The sequence below is a fragment of the Ambystoma mexicanum genome, chromosome 6q (assembly GCF_040938575.1).
Source record: "Ambystoma mexicanum isolate Mex_15411 chromosome 6q, UKY_AmexF1_1, whole genome shotgun sequence".
In the NCBI taxonomy this organism is placed as follows: Eukaryota; Metazoa; Chordata; class Amphibia; order Caudata; family Ambystomatidae; genus Ambystoma; species Ambystoma mexicanum.
Window position 1 is genome coordinate 927,498,256 of NC_090937.1, and position 24,900 is coordinate 927,523,155.

The 24,900-nt window shown below is 47.0% G+C and overlaps 1 protein-coding gene across 3 annotated transcripts in view; it reads left to right on the forward strand.

Annotated features, from left to right (window-relative positions):
* The window catches only part of WDR17 (WD repeat domain 17), a 2,439,098-nt gene that overhangs the window by 178,244 nt on the left and 2,235,954 nt on the right, over positions 1 to 24,900 (forward strand). For 2 of the 3 annotated variants that reach the window (XM_069631439.1, XM_069631440.1), the window contains exon 1: positions 12,934 to 13,190. The exons of the other annotated variant lie outside the window; for it this stretch is intronic. In XM_069631439.1, coding sequence (XP_069487540.1) covers positions 13,140 to 13,190 — 51 coding nt within the window. In that variant the 5' untranslated portion in view covers positions 12,934 to 13,139. Of the gene's footprint in view, positions 1 to 12,933; positions 13,191 to 24,900 lie in introns of those variants that run through there. 3 annotated transcript variants of the gene reach the window in all.

Below are 24,900 nucleotides of genomic sequence, written 5' to 3' on the forward strand. Positions count from 1 at the left end.
ACTTCCTTCTCTTTCCCCAGAGTTCTTCTATCTACCGCTGGGGTAATATTCCCGTATCTCTGTCTTCCTGGCAATGTCCTCAACCTGTCCACATAGGCAGGCGCTGACACCCCCCTCTGACCATGGGGTGTTCCTTCATGTCGGTCAGACTGTGATGTATATTCTGATGCCTTAGGTGTAGATTCGCTAGCGACTGACCATCTCACCCCCTTGTCCCTTGGGAGCCACTTTTTTGCGCTGTCTCCCTTCTTCATTTGTCTCGCGTTCGTATCCTCTCCGGAGTCGGACATCGATCGTTCCCAATTCGCGCAACTTCTTGCGTCATTATCAGTTTTACTGATTTCTAGTCTGTCCAAGGACAGTCTCCTGCTCCCGCTGCTTCGAGTGACTTCCTCCGCGTCATACAGTTGAGTGCTTTCCAGGCACTCGTCTTCCCCTCATCTCGAGATATTTGTTCTAACCCCATCTCATCATATATCTTATTGATCGTTTCCCGATGCTTCTGGTGTCAAAGTCATCTTCAATATTTGCCCCACTTGTTCCTGGTACTTAATCGTACGCAGGGAAGAATTCTTCTATGTCTTCCCATTCTACAACAGAATTGTTTTTTTTTTAACTTCCCGCTCCAGATATTCGAGATCGCGTGCTCTCTGTCTACGCTTACGTTCAATGTCATCATCAAATTCTTTGTTCTTCCTCGCTTCTTCTCTGACCTTATCTTCTTCCCTTCTCCTTTCATTTCTATGTTTATCTGCCCTTTGAATTTCCTCATCTTCCCGTCTCCTTACTCTTTTTTCACGTACTCTTTGCTCTTCTTCCAACCTTTGCAGGTTCTGTCTGTACTGGTCATAGGCTGCTATCTGCTTGCGACTGAGCAGCTTTCCTTGCTCTTCGCGATATAGCTGTTCTCGCTTAAGCCTATCCTTCCTTCTTATTTTCTCGTCCCTTATTTCCCTTCTCTGTGTCTCATCAGACCCCTCCCTTGGTCTCACACCGTCACTTCCTTTTCCATTGAGTTTCAACAATATCTGTCCTCCCATCCATTCGTCTTTCACAAATGCTATCTCATCAGTTCTGTCTTCACTTCCTTTCCATTTCGTTCCCTCTCTTTATCGAGAGGTGCACTTGTCTGTGCCTGATTTCTCCCTCTCATCATCGCGTCTCTCCTTGTCCCTTGGGACTGCGAGGCAAGATATTTATCCTGATCCTTTCCCCTTAATTTCATCACTACTGTACATAGGTGACTCATATGCGGGGTTGCTGTACCCTGTAGCTACCTTGAGGTCTCTTAGTGGGTAGAGCCCCTCTGACTTACTTCCCTAGGTTTCTATTTCAGGCGGGGCAGGTGACGCGGTAGGCGTCTCACCCCCCTCTGTGCATATGTTTAATATCCAGTCTGCGGGTGGCTCTTCCTCTTTCGCGTGTTCGAACATTTTCCAAAGTTCTAGAACAGCAAGGCGTTTCTCTAGTTTTTTGCCTGTATATGTGGCATGCAAATAAGTCGTCAAATGTTGTAAGACGGCTTTAGATAAGGACCTGTTTTGTGGCCATGGCATAAACATCTTGTGGGCGGTACCCTTAACCCACTCTGTACTGTATTTCTTACGCGTGGGAGCATGTTTAGGCAATTGGTTACATAAGTGAGCAAGTGGAGTAATATCTTCCATGCTTGAAGTCTGTTTCTGACAATACTTTCATGCAATTTCACCACACCCAACAATATGAGCGAGCACCAAATATCGCAAGCTCCAATCCATTTCTTTCCCGCCAAATTTCTTTCTCACCAATTCATTCAAGAACATCATTCATATGCGATTCTCTACTATAGAATCGCGTAAAACCCCTACTCCATTTTAAACATCAATGAGACACATTTCTTTACACACGACATATCAACAGAACCTGTATGACAGACGTCAAACAAACTTGGCAGACACCAGCTGGACACAGATATCTCTGCCTTCTAATCAATACCCCGACATGGAGTTTAAACAAACTCCTTTTACAACGTCTTTAATCGTCGTAATAGCCTATTTTTTCCCTATTATGTTGGACTATGAGTTCACATTTCTTCTGACCGCTATATTAAAGCGCAGGAACAAGGCGTATCCTCTCTTCTTGGGTGTCCGCCCTGGTATCCTCTCTTGGGTGTCTATCCAAGTATCCTCTCCTTTTATCTCAGGTGTTCACCCTGGTATCCTTTCTTTATCTCAGGTGTTCACCCTGGTATACGCTCTTTTTAATCAGTTATTCTAGAGTCATTACCCATATATGTATGTATGTATATATATATATATATATATATATATACAGTCTTCTCTACTTCTGACTATTTTGTTTTTATCCACCTCCCTTTGTTACCTTTTCCCTTATTTGTTCTAATGCCTAAGGACATTTGCCAAAGCATACATTTTTTGTTTCACGCACCGCTCGCATTGTTCCTCTCTGAATCCTCGGGATCACCGCCTCCTTTACCGCCTCCTTCGGTCTTTTCGTCCGATCGGCTGCCCATAGGAATGAGAAGGGTTATGCTTTGAAAGGTAGGTTCCTTCAGACCCACTGCAGTTTTTTGATGGACTTACACTATCATTGTCCAGGGGAAGCTTCTCAGTCTACTCAGCCAAATGGCGAAGGTCTTGTGATATTGCCGAAGACCTAGAGTTACTTTGTGTCGACGGTCAATAGGTGTCTTATCAATAATCAAAATTCACTAGTTGATGGTCAAAACCATCCTCACCGCTACCAAGTGTACAGGAGGACGGAGCGACCTCTGAATGGGCCCATGAGATTCAGAGCTCGCCCTCCAGTACTTTAAGACGAGATAGCTGCACCTCGAGGAGGATGGGGTGCAGGATTCTCTTACTACAACACCAATCAATAAGGACAAGTCAATGGTTTGGCAAAGGGAAGTCTGTTTAATGACAAGTACAAAAAACGGGGAAACAAATGGAAATCATCAGTGATGCGATCGCCTGTCTCGCTTCAACTTCCAAATTCTTCATGCAAACAGTAACTTTTATAGCAAATTCTCATCATCATTGACATGTAACACTCCAAAGTTTGTCATGCAATTCTATTGGTCGGAAAAGGTAACTTAAGTATAGGTGCTATATCTGTATATGGTAACAAAGTGTGAGGATTGGATAACTCTTATCGGGTGGGCATCTACGCCCATCCTTCTACATCACTCATGATAGACATCACTACAAGTACGACATCTCATTTGTTCTACTAGCTATAGGACCCTAGATTATTTGGTCTATTGTGATTGGGTGGGTTACACCCCTAGGCATAAATCTCCACTTTAATTAGCAGCATGCAGAACGGACACCCAGATGCGAAGTGCCCCAAGATTCACCCTGCCTCCCTTCCATCAATCAGCGCTTTAGGGCTATGTGTCAATTAGTTGGCTGAGGTTGGCCTCGAAACTGTAGCTTCTTATCAGGAAAAGTTATGGCACCCTCTGGTTTGGGTGACATCAGACGTTGGTATCTCTTCGCACTTGGCTGATCACGTGTCAGTTCACCGTGAATCTGCTTCATTCTCCCTCAATTTGAGTATTTGATTCTTTTGTTCGGCCTCCCCACCTGCCGGGCCTCCTTATCTCGGTCTTCACGGGGCAGGCTTCTATGCTCTTGAGTTTTGTTTCTTCGAAGTTGCCGCTCTCCTCCCTTCCTGGAGTTGACCTCGAATTCCTAGGCATGAGCCGCTTCTTGCTGAATTTCGATTCTGCTCTTTGTCTGGCTGTGAGCTAGTATCTGAATCTAGGCCTGTTTGTCCCTCACCGTCCAGGGCTTAATTCTGTGTTTACAAAATGGAGTCACACTTGTATAATGTGCTTCTTTGGGGTAGAGGTATAGTTGGCGCTTGCCGCTATATCCTTCTACTAAGCATTGCAAGCAGTATCATTTCCTTAGCTTCTTGCGTTCCAAGCCTATTTACAGGCATTTAGTCAGTTGCATAATTCAATCCTGGTTAGGTCTCCTTTTATTTCAATATCGTCTCTTCTTCAATGTTCATTACGTCATTATTCGTAACATATGATCTTTGTGTGACTTCCTTTGATCCGCGTTTTGTTCGTCTGTGCGTCTGTCCGGGCCCTTGTGTTGTTCACCATTTACCTTCGATTAAGGCCCTTTGGGTCTCTTCGGGGACAAGTTCGTAAGTAGTCTTCATTTCGTGTCAACTACTGGTATGGTGGTCTCAATGGATACCGTGCAGCGCATGGTTGTCTGGTGATTGGTGCTTCAATAGGTATACAAGTCTTTCTGATGGGCACTGGACAGAGCCCCACTGTGGCTCTCTGTTGGCTTATTTGCTCCTTATACGTCACATATCTTGGCGAGTATGCTTCTGGTATCTTAAAATGGGTGTCTGGCGTGCAGGCCATATTTGGGACCTCCTCTACAAAAGTGCGGGGGGTATCGGTTCTTCTCCGCCGATGTGCCCCTTGCCGGTCGTGCATCGGTGAGCGCTCATGTGGGGGTCCTCGGGTTGGTTCCGTCTGGTGGTTGCCCTCGTCGCAGTTCTGTGTCCAGGGTTCTGAGTTTTCCACTGGCCGCACAGTCAGCAAGGATGCAGCAGTGTTATGCTTGGTGCCCTGGCATTGTGTTGGCGATGCTGTATTCCCCCCTGCCTTGCAGGCCGTTGTCCTCACTGTTCGGTTAATGCAGTGCTCCGATTCTGCCCAGCACTGCCCGTAACGTACAATCGCCTCCACGTGGGGCCTTGTAGGTCAGCCTCAACATGCGCCCCCACTGGATTGAGGCCACGCGGCTGGCAGGTGTTGCTTCGTGTCAGGAGCCCCCCCTTGGTGGGCTCCGTCGCTGTCGAGTGCTGGAGACCGTCTCCAGGGCTGGATATGATATTCACCCCAGGGGGGAGGGGTCCGTGCCGTCGGTCATAGGCACCTTAGCAGGTCCAGGGCACTCTGTGTCATTTATGCAGTAGACCCTCGTGTGTGGGTGTCCCTCAGAGTGTTATGTCGCACGCTGTCCCTGTCACAGCATGCTCTGTTGTGGATCCCAGCCCGCGCAGCCCTCTGTGGTTTGTGGAGGCTGTGGTCCGTTGCCCCAGGATCTGTGCTCTGGTGCCCTTAGATCAGCGCAGGATGAGATGCCCCCAGCGTGAAATGGCAGGTAGTAGGTTTCAGCACCCTGCCCAGTGCCTTGTTCTCAACCCACCCAGCGCTTCTGCAGCAAGTGGTATCCCAGCTCTGGGTCATCCGTTGTTGCATGTCCCCACCAAGCTATGGCACGCGTCGCCCGCAACCTGCAGGGGATCACCAGGCCCCATACCCCTTGCTCGAGAATGTGTTTATCCCGGTAGGCCGCGGGAGTGCAGGTGCGCCACGTACCTCCTGTCACCTTCGGTGTCCTCAATGCACACGTATGCGGGGGTGCCAGATCCTTCCAGCCCGCACCCGCACGGTCCTCAATCAGGGCAGGGCGCTACTTCGCTGCCCACCTCCAGGGGGGCCGCACCGCCGTGCTCCAAGGCAGTGGGCGCGTATCACGGGAAGCCCCACCCGCCCGCAGCAGGAGATGGCCCGCCTCCGCTCACGAGTCTGCAGCCTCGCCTTAGCGCATGTGAGAGTCCGGGCAGCCACCACAGCAGTTCTCCATGTCCCCCGGCGTCCTCCTGAGCACCTTCTCAATGTGCCGGAGCGTACGGCACCGGTGGGCTTGCACAGCGCTGAACGTCCAAGCCGCTCCTCCCCCTCACTGCCGAGCTGATGTCGCGTCAGCCATCTTGAAGCCTGGGGGGTCCCGCTTTGCCGTCGTCTCCTCACCCGCCTGCACTAAAATTTTGTGTTTTGTGCAGTCTGGGGGCTGGAGAAATGCTTATCAACGCCGCCGGTGCGGGCAAAGGCACACGGTTGTGTCTTTTATTCGAAGAACGCAGGATCTTTTCAGGATCTGGGCAGTAGCCATGGGTGAAAGCGTCCTCACGGCATGAGCTCAAGCCACGCCCCCCCTCTTGAAACCTTTGGTACCGCATTTTTTCTCTTCTTGTTCGGATACTTCTTGGGGAACTAGAAATATGGCCTTTTCTAATATAGCCTGAGCAACTTTCTTGCCTTCTCTCACAACATAGGGGTTTCCCATGATTATATAGGAGGATTTTAACATCCCCTCAGAAATCAGGATCGATGACCCCTGCCATGACATCTAGTTCATATCACCAGTCCAAACCTGATTTGGAAGTTAGTCAGATATTCTCAAAGTTCTTTTGGGGTCCGTGGAGGTAATATCAATCCCATGGGGATTAGCTTTCTTTCACCTGGAGGTCTTTCAATTTTGTATATACTTTGTAGATCGAACCCTATGGATTCAGCTTTGGCAACTGGGAATTTTGGCTTTGCAGTTAACTTTTGTAAATTTTAGTGGTCCCCAGCTTCTATCAGCTGGTGCTGATACCACCTCTGACACCATTTGTGTCAGGCGATATGTAATTTACGCATAACTCCAAGAATTTCCCACATTTTAGTCTTTACCTCACAGGTAAAATAACTAGCTCATTTGGACTCTGTATTTTGACAAAAGCCGAAATGAAAAAATATGTGATTCATCAATAACATAGCTGCTGTCTTCACCTTGCAATTTGGAGCGAGAATACATTCAGCCCACTTGGTGAGGAGACATGTAAAGATCAACATATATATGTTGCTGTGTGCAGAACGAGTCACTGGACCAATAAAGTTAAACTGAAGATTAGACCATGGTAGGGTCATTCCTTCTTTTGTAGAGGAGCCCAGTGAGTGGTAGAATTTGGTCGATCTCAGAATACACCAGACACCCCTTTAGGTAAATATTTAGGTCATAACCCATGTGTGAAGAAAGAGAAGAGAACACAAATTTGGGATCCTCCCATCCCCTGCACACTTTCTACATATGCTACAAGGGCAGTTAAACATGTAGATATTCAGAAGTCAAACAAGTAAAGTCAAATTCACAATTTAATACCACAATGGGTTCTGAAACACAATATTTCTTTGAGAACAATGATTTAATGCTACAAGCATAATAAATGCGAAGAGAAACACAATGTACAAGCAATAGTGTGCAATATGTTTAACCGTTCTTGTGGCATATGTAGAACGAATGCCGGGCATGAGAGGATGCCAAATGTGGGTTCTCTTCTCTTTCTTTATTAAGTAGTGCTTTGTGCCAAGTCCCTTTTCCTCCCCCGCACCTCAAAACATTTATAACCAGTCACAGCTGGGTTTGTAAAAATATTTGCTACTAGTTGTTCTCTGAAACATTAGGTGTTCACTGCTTATCACATTTTTTGCCTAGCCCATGTATGGCCAATATGTGACCTCACATAGGATCTCTATTGTCTTTAGAAAACCCTGATGACCAGTTGTTACTGCTTCATGGGCATAATGTAACATTATGCTTTGAAATGAAGTAGGTACCACCGACTGATAGTAACCAGATTGGGGTTTCCTAACCAAAAGTCCATCTTGATTTTTGAACATCTTTTGGAATTTCATTAACACTCGAAGATCTTCCTTTCCCTGCCAATCCGGTTTGGACAAGGACAAGTTTTCTAGATTTTCGAAATATATATAGAATCTTCCAGTAATTGGATCTTTTTTCTGTTTGCCAGTCAAATCTTGGTCTGGGCCATCTCTGCCCAATTGCCAAGTAGAAAGCTCACTTTAAGCTTAAGTTTGTGATTGAGTCACTGCTGGTACTTGTATTTCTCAAAGGAGATGTTCCATTGAATATATCCGCCTTGGGTAACTCCGGTTGCAGCCAGTTGGTCAGCCAAATCGTTCCCTGTTTTATCAGGACCTTCAACATTCGAGTGGGCCTTTATTGTATTCCAAATTAAAATCATGTTTGCTTTGAGGCCACTAAATCCTCCATTGTTTGGATTAGCTTCCCATGTTTCAGGGGATTGTTGTTTGCACAAAGCCCACCTCTAGCGTTCCAGTGTCTAAGTGCTGAACAAATCTGTTTCAAACATAATCTGAATGGGTTATGATTACTAGTTCATTGAGCTTGTGATGTATGGGAGTATGCCCAGCTTTATATACTGCATCCGTTCTGCCCCCTGACTACTCCGGGAACCAATTTTTTAACTGGTTGCAGCTTCAGGGATGTCATTCACCCAAGCATTCTCAATGCCTGCTACTAATTCCTTTTCATCATTGTCTTCAATATGGTAGGAACATCCATCCACATAAACTATGGGCATTGCCTGGCAGGTGTTTTCATCATACATCGTATGAGAAGCTAGATATGCCTTCATATTATTGGTCTTTTTAAATTCCTCATTCTTCACACAAATATCTTGGACACAATCATGTAGATAGGCAATCCTTGTGCAGTAGGATTTTTTTTTACCATAACTGATTTGTAATGGGTAAGCCTGCATTGAAAGAATGCCAGCAGTTATCTTTGAATTAGAGATCTTCCCAGTCCTTTTGGCTGTCTCAACTATTATGTGGTCCTCATGCTTCAATGGACGGTAGTTTTTCGATGCACATACCAATACCATGAGTCATTTTTTGCATCAATTACAATTTATCTCGACAGGTGATGCAGTGTTGCTTCTAGGAGAGATCAATTTATTAACCTGGTGATGCTTCTGATATATGACAGCAGTTAGTTGTAAGAAAATCCTGTTTCTAGGAAAAATTCCTTCTTTTTAATGGGGCACGCCAAGCATGGAGCTTGGAATAAACTTCTTTGCTTTTGTTCATCCACTCCCACTTGAACCCTGCCGTGAAAAGATGGGCAAAGAGTTGGTTTATCTTTGCATAATCCTCTATGAATTTAAAACTGTAATTAGTCAATCGTAAGAGGCTATGTAATTCATGTTGATTTATAGGGTTCTTCAATTTCAATATAACCTCAATGTTTTTTTGAGGAGTACGACCCTTGGCTGGGATTTCAAAAAGGTTTGCTTTAGTTCTGTGCTTTCTGGAGCGATAACTTGCATCTGCATTTCTCAGTTGGGTCAACATATGGCAGATCTCGTCCAGGTGTTCCTCAAAAGATTTTCTTTTATTTAGGGGATCATCTACATAAGCCAAATGTCCTCTTTCCACAAAGTCAATGGCTTTATGTAGAAATATATTGAACTCATTTATGCTATTAGTATACCCAAAGGGAGGGATGGCCCATTCATACTGCTGCCTCGGCCCCAAACAAATAGGCACATTTAGATTGGGGTTCACGGGTGCAGTTATTAGTTGTGGGTGTAGCTAAGGGTCTTGGGTACCAGTGAGAGTTGAAATTACTTTTCTATCTTTTAAATTGAAGACGTTATGGAGGTTTCAGTGAGCGGGGTTTTTGCAAAATAGGTGCGAAAATGGAACAGGAATTTGGTTTTTAAAATGACAGATAAGTTCTATTACACTATAGTAATGACTATGAAAAAGAGGATGCCACACATGAATCATTTATTCACGGCCGCTCATAACTCTTCATGTGTGATACTCTAGTTTCCGTTCTGTATGGGAATTACTGTAATCAAAATCACTAAGGAGTTATGGTTTTTTAACACAGATGAGAAAAATCAGCACAAGAAGGATTCTAACGATACTAGGGTTCTGAATTTAAAGATGGGATGGGTTGAGATTGGGATAATACAATGCAGATATACTATGGTTCACTGTTCTTCCTTTTCATACTTACAGTCCTTTGTAATTAAATTGGACCGTCAGCTCTGGACATTGGATTGGATCAGGTCTATCAGCAGCAGGGCACCTCTGGAGGGACTGGATCAGCGGCGCGGTTCTGGTCAATTTTGGACTGCGCCTCAGGCTGGATTAGGATGGGCCCTTCTGGTCGCTGGACACGGCATATTACAGGATGCAAGTTTCAGCTGGCAAGTCTTAATGGTAGCAAGCCAAGCGGAATCAGAATTATTCTTTCAAGTTTTGGAAGTTTTGAAATTGGGTCAAGCTGGCAAGAGTTCTGCAATGCTAAGGTCTGGATTCTGCAACAAGATGAAGAGCTCTGGAACAAGGTGCTGCGCTGAAATCTGGATGGGTTCTGGAAGCAATATGTCTTATGGGTTGTGAAGTTCCTATATTTATACTGTCAAATGCCATCCCCCAGTTTATGGTGTGGGCAGAATTTCAAAAACATACCCCCACCGCTGTGAGTGGCTGCAGGCACATGCTTGATCGTGGTTGACGGTCTGAACAGAGCTGTCATCTTTATGATGCGATTTAAGAACTCCCACATTGCTTTTGACCACAATTTAGCTTTCCCATAAATACACATTTTTACAATCATGCCCTCTACTAAAATCAGACACATGCATTACATTTTTTATGGTTTATCCTGGCATCCAATTCGCATCTCTGCAAGAGCTGTCTTTCTCATTCTATGGGATTTCATCAATTTTAATCATAACAGTTTGGATTAATAATTTCTAATTGGGTACACCTCTGGGTGCTTATCAGTGGATCATGTACATACAATTTTAGGCTTGCAACCTTAATATTTCTGCTACCATAAGGATTTTTTCGTAACTTTGGGTCCTTAAGTGGTACAGATTTCATCAATGTCTTAAAAAGCCTAAAATTAGGCTAACCACTACCAATTTTTAGATTTATACTCCTTCAGGTTGCACAGTTAAAGAGTTGCAAACTTAACCCCAAATACAGATTTAAACACCAAGAAGTTCAGAGTTTTTTTCTTTTTCTCCTTTCAACAAACAGCTGTCAGATCCCTTTGATCAGGGTGGGGTGTAGTGGGAAGCATCCTGTCCCTGCCCTTCCTGGAGAGGGAAGCTCCCCTGTAGAGATCAGTTGGGCATCTTACCATTGTTCTTGGCTCAGCCAGAGACGAATGTCTGAGGCTCTATTTGTTTTCATTATGTGGGAACCATTAAGCAGGCATTAGCCTTGCTGTAGCAATTGAGTGTCAACCTGAAATGTGAATCTTTCCCAGGCTGGACTTTCAGATCAGAATTAAATAGTTTATTAGCTCCAGACTGGGTTCCTTTAAATTAAAGTATTTTCATTTCACATATAAAATACAAGCACCGTTTATAAGGGATTTGTACATATTAAAAGAATTAGCCCTTCACAAACGCTTTAAATAGGCGGATTTTGCAATTTTAATCAGGAAACAGAAACACTTTTGAACTGGGTTTGACAGCTAATTTTCTGATGCAGCCGTCAGTCATTGAGGCCTGGATTCCTCTGACTGCACTGGAGAATCTATGATTTCAGCACTTCATTAATTCACTGGGAAAATGACTGAATTTAGCGCCAAAACAGCACTTTGAAGGTTGCCATTGATTAGGAAGCTTTATTTAAGGGCATTTTCGGATTTGTAGCACATTTCTGTGGCATTGATTCATGTAACTGGTAACAGCACTCACTGGCCTTCTCCTGCAGGGAGTTCTGTTTTGACTATCAACTTTGCCTGTGTGTGGCAAGGTGGTGCAGCCTCTTTGTGATTTCTGAACCATGCGCAGTTTTTGCAGATTTAGTGCGCACAGTTGTTGGCGCCTCCATTTTTGGCAGTTTTTTTCCCCCATTGGCAAAGGGGTGTAGTAGGGTGCATTGGCATGGGTTGAAATATCCCACATGTAATAAGCATGGCCGGTCCTGGAGTTTCTTTTCCAGGGGTATCATCTTTTCCACCTTGCAAGGTTGTTCCGGACATGGTTGTACTGGAATTCTTGCAGTTTATTATCCCCATCTGGGTAGGTTGTCCCTGGATGAGTGCAGGACGCATCTTTATTTTGTGTGGGCAGACTGCCCTATTGTTTTATTAAAAGAAGCCCCTCTGAGGGTGGCAGCAGGTGCAGCCTTCACATCGGCAAGGGTGCCTAGCAGGGATGTCTTGCCATTGTGTTCCTCCTTCATGATGCTGTGCCTGGTGCTGCCACTGCCGCTTCCACCACCGGCAAAGAGCTGGTTACTGCGCTAACACTAGTGAGAGCGACGCCATGGTTTAGGAAGATCGACTGCCGGGCTGCACTGAGAATTAAACCGTAGCAGACTGGCATTTGCGCCCTGTGCCCTCCACTCCCTCCTCTCCTCACCTCTACATCTGCAGACAGTGTCATGCAGGCTCATTCCTCCCCTTTCTTTCCTTTCTGCTCGATACCCCACTCTTCCTCACCACCTCCCATCCCCTTGCATCTCGCCCCCTCCTTCCCTCACACCACACTGCTCCTTTTTCCCACTGTCCCCCTCTTTTCATCATGGACCAACTTTCCAAATCCTATAGAAAGTCCAAAACCATTGGCTTTGCCAATGTTTGTTAAGGCTTTCCCAACGTCAGTAAAATCAACGTATTAGCATGTACTGACATGCCCTTGGTGAACTCTAAACCCTGGCCCAGTCTCCATCCACTCCCAAGTCCTGTGTGCATATAGTATACTTGTAAGTGCACATTGCCTTGGAGACCGTCTTCGGATGGCGTTTCTTAGGTCCGAGATGTTGCTCTTACCAGAGGGAGAGCCACACGCAGCATCGGGCGTTTGTGTTGCAGGAAAATGCCCATTTAAAAGCACTTCCTTTTCCATGATAATACGTCTCGCCAGACACAAGTGTTTGATGTAACAGTAGCATTATACTACTATAATTCATTACGTTACCAGATCCAGATATGATTACGTCATTTCTGACATGACACGTGTTTCGCATGCATGTATAAATGGAATAGGTTGCAAGTTTGATTGAAAATATTTAAGGACTGGTCCGCATCACGTAGAACAATCACGATGTGTTATAGAGGTGTTTTTGAATTAGTTCAGGAATACATATTAACATAACATTCATCGTATTCTTGTAATGACATTGCTTATTAATACATAGGGGGCTTGTTGGAAGCACCTTTCTGGCTTCCTATGTGATAGTAGTCAAGTGTCAGAACAGCTAAACGAGCGCCGAGCTCAGGGCATTAAAAAAAAAAGTACCTATTAAAGAGATGCAGTTGCCAAGCTACAAACACTGGCTGCTGTGCCGAGAGGACTCGTGAAAGCGTGGATGGATGCAGTGTGTGACACGATGCTCCAGCTTCCCTCTGCCATCCTGCCGGAAGCCTGCCTTACCCTGTGAACGGGTAGGCTTTCCGTGCCCCCTTCTGTTACGTGAAGTTGGATTTCCCAGAGCCAGTGCGGGCGGCGTCAGTTTGGGGTGGCAGCGGTGAGGAATGACCATGGAAATCCTGAAGTGGTTCACGCGGAACGATTCGTACGCTAAGGTAGGAAGGAGGAGAGGAGGCAGTGGGGAGCGCACGCTCAGCCGTCCATGCGCTGCGTGCTGCTGCTTGCGGTTATCGCTGTCAGATGACTGCCTTTCAACCATAGACTTTCACTTCAACCTGAATTTCTATATTTAGTAACCAGGAAAAACCTGGAATGCCACCGCAAACAAAGAATGGTTTATTCTCTCTCCATAGGGACGGCGGTTCCTCGGAGTGTACTGCTGGGTTGGTCTGCATTTTACCTGATCATCCGATTGTGCAGCCTACATACATAACAATGATTTACAGTAGCTGTGTAAGAATTGCGTCAACATTACACTGCAGCCTAATTCACTGGAGCTGATTTGTAGAACGGGGCGAACAGAATAACTCAGCGGGTGCATGCGCACCATTCGCAGTGTATGTTTATAGTAGATGTTTGTGTGCAATTCGCTGCCATCTTGTAGGGCCGGTCGATGTTTTAGTTTGTCGTTCTGGCTGGTATTTTGTGCGTGCTGAAATGAGAGCCGAATCGTCTGGTGTAAAGACAGCATCCTGTGTTGATGCACGAGAGTGGCAAGTAGTGCAACAGACTGTTAATGAGATTTCACTTGTTTGGATGTTAGGCATGTCCTCGAATGTGCATCCCATGCTTTGTCGCAGCAGTAATGTGATAAGTTGCAATGGGTATCCTTAAACCTCTCAGGTATTTGAAGAAAGCTACATTTTTGTGGCTGCATAAAGCGGTTTTGGAAGCGAACATTGGTTTTTGACATACCAGTGCTTACCGGCGGCTTCAGATAAAAGGTTAAAAGATTTTCTTCCAGTTTCTCCCAAATGCCATCTTGACTGATATACTTTAAAAATAAACATGCCTGAAGGTTTTATTTGGAGTACTTCCCACAGGGGTGCGACTGGACCCAAACTTTTGGGGACAAACACATCAATTGGTGGGGGATGGACCACACCAGAGACTTTATGATGCCAGGCCAAACTAAATGGCGTGAGGCCCACTCATGTTCTCCTGCATGGAATGACTGAGGAAACTAGTGTAGTCTTACCAACTACTGAGGAATTTTAAAGCACATTGGGCCAGTGACATTGCACAAAACATGATGGGATTGAAAGATAACATGCGCATTTGTATTGGTACCTATCACCAGGGCTTTGTCGTTTCAGTGTGGTATGCTGTGCCAGTTGTTAGTTCATGGTGTGTCCAGGTGCATTATATCCGAATCCTATGTTAGTCTAAACGGGGCTACAGTTGGAGTGTACCACACTCAAAGAATAGGGTGGTGCATCAAAACGTGTTCTCGGAATCAAACCCATATTTGTAGTGGATTACTTCCTCCCACAGATCCCTCATCTATGATATCCTATCCTGAGCGCTTCAGTTCTCCAGAATCATTTCCACCGCCAGGGGGTACGGCGCAGCTCTGCATTGGCTCCGTCCAACACCTCTACACGTACCGTACCGGACATGAGGTTGGGGCCACTATATGTAGAGGTGCCTCAACACGTGACCTCAGTATTCTTTTTCTGCACGCTCAGTTCGCTTCAGAAACACACTCGTCAAGCTTTTCGAATTTCTTCAATGCCATGCCCAACCATGTGAAGCCCTCAGCTTTCAAACCATGCACGGATTGCATCTGGCAGATGTCGGTATCAGATCTGCAACGGATTTGCGTTTGTTTGGGCGGGAAGCACGACGCCCAGGATTGCGTGTCATACCAGTCCATGCACCCAAAGGCTCTATCGGAACGGGTGGAAAAGATCTTCGGCTACATCCACAATGCAAAGGGTGAAGTCAAGCAGTTTATTTCCGGGTCATGCGGCTCGAAACAAGAGCCCGAAGAGATATCGCCCCCCTTGCAAGGAAAAGGACAAGAAGAAGAAGCACCACAAGGGCACCTGCTCCCCAGGAGGTTCCTCCCACCAGCATTCTTCGTCCTCTACTAAAAAGAAGACCCTCTGCTTCAGAGAATCTCGAGAGAAGGCAGCTCAGGTGTTCTTTCTGACCCAATCCTCCACCCTGAGGAATGGGAACAGGTTCACCTAAAGATGCTTGATATCTTCGCCAAGACGCGGGCGGCTTCGGTCTCAGCGCCGTAGGCTCAGGTGATGGTACTGATGGTCTCAGTGGGTTCCACTGTGTCTTCTGGGACCGACAGGGTACAGTATCAGGTAATAATATTGCCATATATATGGTCGCCGTAAATAATATCGCCGCGAAAATGTCGTGGCGATATTAATTGGGTGACCATATATATGGGGACAGGGGCAAAAAAAAATGTTCCATGCAACAATGTTGCCACAAAAAACGGCCATTTTTCGGCGATATTTTTGCATGGCGAGATTTTTGTGGCGACATTATTACATGGAACCCAGGGTACCCGCTGCGGATCACTCCCACACTCCCTCAGCCTCAGTCCTGGACCCAAAGTGTGACAAATCTCCCCAGCTTTGTCAGGCCCCACCCTCGGTCGGGCATTGAGGTCTCAGCACCATTTACGACTTTGTCCTCAACGTCGTTGGCATTGATCGTGCTGTGGGCATTGGGGTACCCTCTCAAATATGCTCCTCTTCCCTTGAAACCTTTTATGTCTGAGATGTATGACATCTACGATGAAGAGGGGGACAAAGTGCCCTTTGGGCTGGAACCTTTGGTCTCCATTGAAGAGAGGGACTTCCCGGAGGAGTTCTATGAGGAAGGTAAAGACAACCAGAGACTGGCCTCGTAGCTCCAGGAGGCCAGTAGTCTAGACAGCTCCCTTGAACTGGACATTCTTCCTGTCCCCTTTCCTGGTAAGCTTCAGATATCTTTTCAGAAACTGATGGCTAAAGGGGCTGATACCCTGGGCATCTCTGCTTCATCCAGGCCCAAGATTCAATTCAAATTGATGGACATTGTGGACGATAACCCGAAAAGGGAAACCCTGCTACCATTTAGGATAGCAGTTGAGAGGCCACTGCTAGAAGTGTGGGGAGAGGCCCGCCTCTGCACCTGTTGTTGACAGGGTGATGGCTAGGAAGCATGGTCCTGCCCCCTCAGATCCGACCTTCTTGTCCACTCATGCCTCCTCTGAAAGCCTAGTGATACAGGCTGTGACTGGCATCTGCCTTTCCTTCTCTCCCCCCTGACAGGGAGAGTAAGAGGCTGGACGCCTGGAGGAAGAATGTTTTTGCGTTAGGAAGCCTTGCCCCACGCGTAGTTAATGCTGCTTGCATCCTGGCAAAGTTCTCTTTCATACAAAAAGGTAGCAGGCGCCCCTCTCTAGATAGAATGCAAATGTATATTCCTCCTTTGTTCAAAGGAGGTTTGCCAGGCATTTCGGTGCTGGACTGCCCTTGTGGGCTGGACAAAGACTGATATGCAAATGGTTATTCCTCCTTTGTGAAAAGTACAGTGAGTAAAAAGCGATGGCTGTAGACTCTCAAAGTGGGTAAAAACCACAGAACAGGTCATCATGCTATATTGATTCTAGAGAGGGGCGCATGCTACCTTTTTTGTATTTTTGCAAGGAACTTGGGGTTGGTCACCCTAAGTTAACTGGGGGAACCCAGACGTGGACCCCTTGCTCACTGTGTTAGAGAGGCACAGCTCCACCTCACTGATGAGGCCTAACAAGGCTGAAACACATGTCTGGGGTTGCTGTTGACACTCTTGTTCAAAGGAGGTTTGCCAGGCATTTCGGTGCTGGACTGTCCTTCTGTACTGGACAAAGACTGAAATACAAATGGATTCCTCCTTTGTGAAAAGTACAGTGAGCAAAAAGCGATGGCTGCGGACTCTCAAAGTGGGTAAAAACCACAGAAGAGGTTATCATGCCATGTTCTTTCTAGAGAGGGATGCCTGTTACCTTTTTTGTAAGGTTCTCTTACAGTCTTTGATCCGTAGTGGCCAATGCAGAAGATTGCATCCCTCAGAGGGAGATGAGGGAGGGCTTCCTGTCTGTGGTCAAGATATCAGGGAAGCCTCTCACCAGACTTTACAGTTGGGACTAGATACGGCTGATTACATCACAGGTTCATGGCCTCAAGTATGGTGGTAAGGCGTCACACCTGGATGAGGACATCAGGCTTTACACATGATGTCCAGGCTAAGACTTTGGACATGCTTTATGATGGACAGAACCTGTTTGGGGCTAAAGCTGATGACGCCCGTCAGAATTTCCAGTCATCAAAGGTTACAGCGAAGTCCTTGTGTCTGGGCATACAACAACCCTCTGCGCCTTCTGTGAAAGATCAGGGATTTTGTTCCTCAGCCTCCTGTGTCCCTCAAGGTCGAGGCAAGGCAGCCCCTGGAAAACCGCAAGGCCAGCAATTCCCGGGGGAAGCGGAAGAGGTACCACCAGAGGGGTTTGGGAGGTGACGGCAGCCACTGTCCCCTCAGTGCCACAAGGCGTAAAGATTTTCTGCCACAGATCCCTTGTGGGACCATGGCCCTCACCCCAACCTCTTGTCCCTGGACCCCAACCTCTTAGAGGAGGTCAGTCAGCTTCACTCAATGAGCGCAATAGAGCTGGTGCCGCACTCTGAACGAGGCAGGGGTTCATATTCCATCTTCTTTCTGGTGCCATTCATGCCTTTCCCTACCTAGATGACTGGCTCATGTAGGTAAGGATACGCTATGCAAATGCACACTATTGCACATATTCGGCTTTTCCTTGAACCGGAAGAAGTCTCAGGTTTCACTGTAGTCTCGCTGGTTTATCAGAGCAGTTTTGGACACTTACAGGGCATTACCAACCAAGAACCGGATGGTGAACATCTTTCGGATGGTCAATGTCCTCCAATCCCAGAGACAAATCCCTGCCTACAGACAACACAGTTGCCATGCACTACCTCAACAAAAGGGTGCTGTGGAGTCCTTGTTATGCAAAGAAGGAATGCAACTGTAGTTCTGGGCTGTGTAGAATGGCATCCCACCTGGCTGGAAGAGAAAATGTTACACTGGATGCCTTGAGCCGACATACTTTGGCCTCCCACAAGTGAGAGCTCTACCAGGAAATTCTGAAGGAGATCCTCTCATTTTTGGCAACTCCTCAAGTAGATCTCCTCATTTCTGATGTGAACAGGAAGTGTGAGCTGTTCTGCTCCAGGGAATTGCCTTGTCAGGGAGCTCTGAGTGAGCAGGCAAATGTACATTCAACCTTCTTTTTGCGCTCCTGTCAATCCCTCTCATTCCTCTGGTTATCAAGTGATTATGCCTGGTTGCTGTGGACTGGGCCCAGAGGATGTGATATTCAGAGTTGCTGGACATGTCCATCTGCCCTCTTTGGCACCTTTCCGAAGAGAGTCGACCTGCTCTCCCAGTCGGAGTGGCGGCTCACCACCACCCTCAAACCTCAGCAGCCTGAACCGTCATGCTTGGCTACTAAGAGCCTGAGATACAAGGATTGGCACTTGTTGGACAACGTCCTTGATGTTCTCCACTCAGCTCAGAGAACCGCAACAAAGTCTTTTTATGCCTGGAGGTGGTGTACATTTTCAGCTTGTTGCTTGGAAAGGGATTTGGACACTTTATCCTGTCCGTTATCCCCAGTGTTTTTGTTGTTGCTGTCTGTGGGCCTGCAGGTTGGGACTGTTAAGGGATACCTAACCGCTATTTTGGTTTTTAAGAGGTCCCCAGAACAGGGCACGTTCTTCACAATCCCCATTGTTGTGCAATTCCTGTGGGGTTTCTGTAACCAGTTTACTTCACACTAGTTTGTTGTTACGGTGTGGGATTTACATTTGGTTTTGCCATTCCTTATGGGAGCTCTGTATGAGCCCCTCCATTCCTGTTCTATTAGTTTGCTCACCCTTAAGGTGATTTTACTGGTTACTGGGATTTCTGAATGAGTGAGTGAGCTCCAAGCGTTATCTGTTAAATCTCCCTATTTGTTTTTCTCCAAAGAGGAAGTGACTTTGAGAGTGAGATCCTCTTTTCTTCCAAAGTGGTCTCAGATTTTCATCTCTCTCACCTCTGAGAGGATCGATTTCATCAGCTGGTCCTCAGATACTATGTCTCTCAGATGAGAGAGGCCAGGAAAGATGGCCAGTTTTTCATTGGTTATGTTGGGGCCCATGCTGGCAGGGCTGTGGCCAAACAGACCCTGCCAAGGAGGATCATTCCCTTTCTTGGGATGCTATGATCTGGCTGGAAAGGATGTGCTGAAGGGTCTCAGAGCCTTTTCTATCAGAGGAGTGGCTGCCACCTCTGCTCTACAGAGTCGGAGTCCCTGTCCTGGACATCTGCCAGGCTGCAACGTGGGTATCTCTACACAGGTTTGCTTGGATTTATTTATTGTATTTTAAAATTTGAATAGCGCACTTAACCCTAGGGCGTCTAGGTGCTTGTAGCAACTTAGTGAGTTACAGACAGTTAGAAGAAGGAGTGCTGCTAATGACGGAACATGAGAATGTTAGTCAGATAGCAGGAGGTAGCTATTAGTGGAATAGGAAGGAATCTTATTTGAAGGTGGGTGGAAGGGCATCCCTTAGAGTGGCAGCAGAAACGAGGAAGCTGGAGCCTCTGGCTTTGGTTCACTTGTGTCTAGGAATAGATAGGCGGTTGTCATAGGCTGATCGAGTTGGCCTGGTCATGGCTGGTTTGGACAGTCCTTCAGACAGGTAGCCCGGTGCAGTGTTGTCAAGGCAGTGGTGGGCGATGGTGAGGATCTTGAATTTTATCCGTTCTCAGACTGGGAGCCAGTGTGCTGCTCTCCTGGCTGTGGTGATGTGATTGTGTTTGTTGAGCCCCAACCCAGCTCTCAGCACATTGTTCTGAATTGTTTGTAATTTGTTCAAGTTTCGATCTGAGGTTCCTCCCAGGAGGACGTTGCATTAGTCCAATTTCACCCTGATGATGGCCCTGGCAATGTTCAGGCAGTTGTCGGTTGAGAAGAAGGGTCTGCATGCGTTGATAAGTTTGGTCACATATTCAGCCGAGGCGGCGGTGGTGTTGACATGGCAGAATATTGATAACGTGGCATCGAGGTGGAAACCAAGCATTTTCCCAGGTGAGGAGACGTGGGTGGGGTGACTGTCAATAGTAAACAGCTGGTAGTTTGGGCTAAGCTTGGCAAGGTGGGAGGGATTACCGACAAGGACTTTGGTCTTCTCATCATTGAGACACATCCGCGCGATGCCATCGAGCCTTGGATAGTTTTTTATAGATGGAATTTATGTTTTTCAAGTCCATGCTGTGGTCTCCTGTGAGGGGGATGAGAATCTGCCTGTCATCAGCGTAGTTTATATATTTGATATTGAGCGAGTCGAGAAAGTTCAAAAAGGAGTTTTGTTTAAATGTTGTATAGAGTGGGGGAGATGCAAGATCCTTGGGACACTCCAGAGGTGATCGCTGTGGGGGTGGATGAGTGGTTGTCAGCAAAGACTCGAGATGTGCTGTTGTTTAGGAATGATGCCACCCATTTGGCTGCGTTTGGAGAGATGGCGGCGTTGGTAGTTAAGTGATAGCAGAAGATGGAGTGGTCTACCAAGCCAAAGACTGCAGACGAGTAAAAAAGCATGAGGAGAGAGAGGTTGCCAGAGTCTCTGGCGTCATCCAGCTAGTTCTTGAGGTCCAAGCGTGCCGACTATGTATCATGGCTGGGCCGGAAGCCAGATTGACGCGGGCTTAAGATGTGGTTTTTGCTCAAGGTGTTGTTGGACTTGAGAAAAGGGACTGTGGTGATGGGCTGGTAGTTGGTGGGGATGGAGGGGTTGAGCGAGGGCTTCTTGAGGAGGGGTGAGAACCATGACTCTTAACAAGGCAAATGAGGCATTGATAATGTTCATGAATTGCAACGCTAGGATGTCAGTGCACTCTTTGATGAGGGGTGCCGGGTAAGTGTCAGCTTAGCACCTTTAAGGTTTGAGGCTCTTGAGCATGTCGACGATCTCTGGCATTGTGACAGGGTGGAAACTGAAGAGGGGGGTGGTCTGGGTGAGCGCTGATGGAGATCTGGGGGGTGGTGTTGATTTGAGCTGGATTTTGCTTTGTAAACTAGCTGTTTTACCCAGTGGTGCTTTTTGGGCCTCATTGCGCAAGGTGTCATTCTACGAGACAGCGCGGGGGGTGGGGGGGCTGTGTTTGGGGTTAGGACGGGGGATTAAATTTCTGGTAAAATGGTAAATAGTTAGCTTGAGTTGGACCTGGCGTTGGCGATCCAGGTACTGTAGGAGGATGCTTCAGCCTTTTGGATGGCTTTTTTATAGATTCTGACCAGTGTGATGAAGCAAGATTTGTTGGCATCCATCGGACATAAGTGCCAGGTGCGTTCAGTAGAACGTATTTCGGCCTGCAGGGCGAGGAGCTTGGGGTGAACCAAGAGTTAGTGCGTGTGGCTCTCTAAGGGATGCATGTTTTGAGTGGGCCAGTTTGTCAATGGCTACTTTGAGGGTTGCGTTGTAGTGGTTGACTAGGCTGTCAACGTCGATGCAATTGGGTGGGGGGGGGTGCTTTTATGAGCACTGGCCGGATGGAATCGCTGGTGAGATTATGGGTGCAGCAAGAGGTGACTGGGGGGGTGCATGGGAGGGGCCTGGGCCTGCTCCAGGGCTGGGATAGTGAAGGTGATGACATGGTGATCTGCAGGTCGAGGTTGTTGGTGACAATGTGGTCTACGGTCTTGGATGTGTGGGCGATGAGGGAGCGTGCTTTAATAAGTGCACATAGTAGGTGGGGGGGGGTGGCCGGTGGTGGTGCTGGAGCATGATGCATGATTGCTCTGGCAAAATGGCAGTCTGGGGCCCTACGCTTAGACGAGCATGCTCCCATGCCGTTGTTGCGAGCGGTGGTAGGATGCAGGTAAGGTGACGATGGAGGAGGGCATGGTTGTGTCACGTGGGATGTGAGCTGGGACCTGCGGTTGGTGCCAGTATGGGTAGTGTGTGGGGAGCTGTGGCGGGCTGGACATGCATGTCGAGGGGAGCGTTAAGGATTTGGGGGCATAGGCGGAAAGTGACAGCGCCCTGGGCAGGGTGGGTGGTAAGGCTTGTGGCTGGGATGCACACGGGCTGCGTGGTATGGTATCTTATCGGCCACATGAGAGGGTTGCGAGGTGCAGCGTGCAATAGGCACCTGGGCCAAGTGCATGGTGTGGCACAGGCGATGCCTGGCAGGGCCCTGAACAGAATGCGTGGTGCGGCATAGGCGATGCTTGCCGAGGCCTTGGTTGGAGTACTTGGAGATGTTCGTGGCTGGGATACACGCAGGCTGCGTTGCATGGTGCTAATCAGCCATGAGGGAGTTTGCAAGGTGCCGGGCACAATGGGCGCCTGGGCTGAGTGCGTGGTCCTCCAAATAATTTTGGTATAGTTGGTGTCTTTCCTCTTTTCCCTACTCCAGATCTTTGTACTGCTTTGTCTATCATAGATGAGGAATTCATGGGAGGAAGGAATCCATTAGAATAACAAATTACCTACCTCTCAATAATGTTCTTTTTGATGGATGTTCCTCCCACTAATACCTCATCGCCCTCCCTACCTGCATCTCTTGGTGGCTAGCCAGTACACCTAAGGTTCTGTGGTCCCTCAGCATCAGAGTGCTAGGGAAAACGGGTCAAACTGAGGTCACTGGGCACAACGATTTTATATATATTGGCCTCGATGTCATGACCAGCGTGGGGCGTGTAGAGATGTCAAACAGAGCTAGCACGGAGCTGCGCTGCGCTGCACTCCTTGGTCGCAGAAAAGTTTCCATAGAATAGCTGCACTGTGGATAGGATATCATAGATGAGGAATCTGCAGGAGGAACATCCATCAGAAGGAACATTACTGGTAGTTAAGTAATTTATTCAAGAAGTCTAAATAATGTTAATGATGATTTCTTAACTTCAAGAACTAGATGTGTCGCGGAGGACGTATGTTTACACCAACCAAAACCTGGAGGCATTGGCACCGTAGAGTTAATATAACCCAGAAACGTTCTGCAATCTTCTCTGCTTTGGCAGCCTCTGCTCTTCCAGCCTTGATAATGTCAAAAGGTGTGTACATTTGTGGTGTTGCTATTTGTTGCAGCACATGCTACTCTGTATCCAGCAAATGTGTAGTAGTATTTGACCTTTGAGCTGCCCTCTACAATGCTAGGTTGTGGTAGTGCTGTGTGCTGGCAACCTTCTGCTTTGCGAACATAACATTTCCCATCTTTCCTCGCATTGTGATGTCCGTTTTATGTATGTCAGTAGGAAAAGCACATAATGGAGTATTGTGAAACTGAGCCCACTTAATTGTTATGAGATTATGAAACTCATTACCTCGTGGCAGTTCTGATATCTGGTGTGAATTGAAGGGGTCTCGAATTTGACAAATGTTAAGCCATTTTTTCTAGTCTGCCAAGCAAATGTGTGCGTTTTTTACTTGTGTGTAAAGGAAATCAATAGTAGTGCACTCTGCATTTGTGAAATTCTGGCATAAACTCCTGTAGAAACATTGTATCAGACACTTCTGCACATCCCGAACTTGTTATGCTGCAAAGAATTGCATCGCTCTCCAGGCTTGACCAATTCCTCTGCTGCTAGACCGCTTTTCAGGGACATGAACCTTCTTTTTTTTCGCTCCCAAAAGATTTCCTTAAACCCATGTCCTCGTACGGATTCTCAAACTCAAGTCTTCATGCCTTTATAGATCTACAGTGGAACATACTCCTTACCTTCACTCTGCCCCCTTTGCTCCACATCGGTATGGCCCATGATTTTGGGACAACCTGCTTTCTCCCACCACTAAGCTTGTCAAGTCGTAACACGTAACAATCCTTGGATGCAGCAAGTCATTTGGTAAGTCCATCTGCTTCTCAGCCAGGTAGTGCAGAAACGGCAATCTTCAGATTCTTTCAGTCCATCCTGGACCTGACCCCATTGCAAAATGGGATGAGTTCTGCAGCCGTTCACCACCTACTCCAAGGGTTGCATGTTCTTGAATCAGGGGGTTGTGACCACTCTGAACTTATTCACTGTGAACTTCTTCACTGCAACATATTCTACTATCCTCATTCTCTACTTCATGAAACTTCCTCATTTAATGTGTCCAACTTAGAGATCAGTCCTTGTTTTCAGTCTTGCATAGCTTCTCTATGGTGGTATGAGGAACATAATCGTAAACAAATAGCTTTGGGTGACCAATCCTGCTGCAAACACCAACGGTTAGCCCGACCTCGTAGCCTGCCCCCTTGACATTGATCGTTGGATGACTACAAACCACCTCCTCCTAAACTCTCCTGAAACTGAAATCATGGTGTGCGGCAACACCAAGCTTCTCCCCCAACCTCTACCATGGCCCACATCCATGGGCAATCCACCCACCACCTCGACCACAGTAATAAAACCTTGGATGCACTCTCCACTCTGATCTAACCCTCTCTCGTCAAATCAATAACGTCTCTATGTCCTGCCATTACCACTTCAAAATTCTTAGATGCATTTTTCCATACCTCTCCTTTCCCAACAGACACACCGCTGTCCAATCTATTGTAATGTCGAGACTGGACTATGCCAACTCCCTCTACCTCGGGGTCCCAGCAAACCACCTCATTAAATTACAAAGAGCACAAAACGCTGAAGCCAAAATGCTTCTAGCACTTGGCCCAAGAGACCACGCCTCACCAGCTCTCAGAACTCTCCACTGGCTCCCGGTTGCACGAAGGGTGACTTTCACAACCTTATGCATCTCCCACCGAGCAGTGCATAAAACTGCCCCTTTAAACCTACAGGACAAGCTTAAACCCTACCACCCACCGCACACTCTA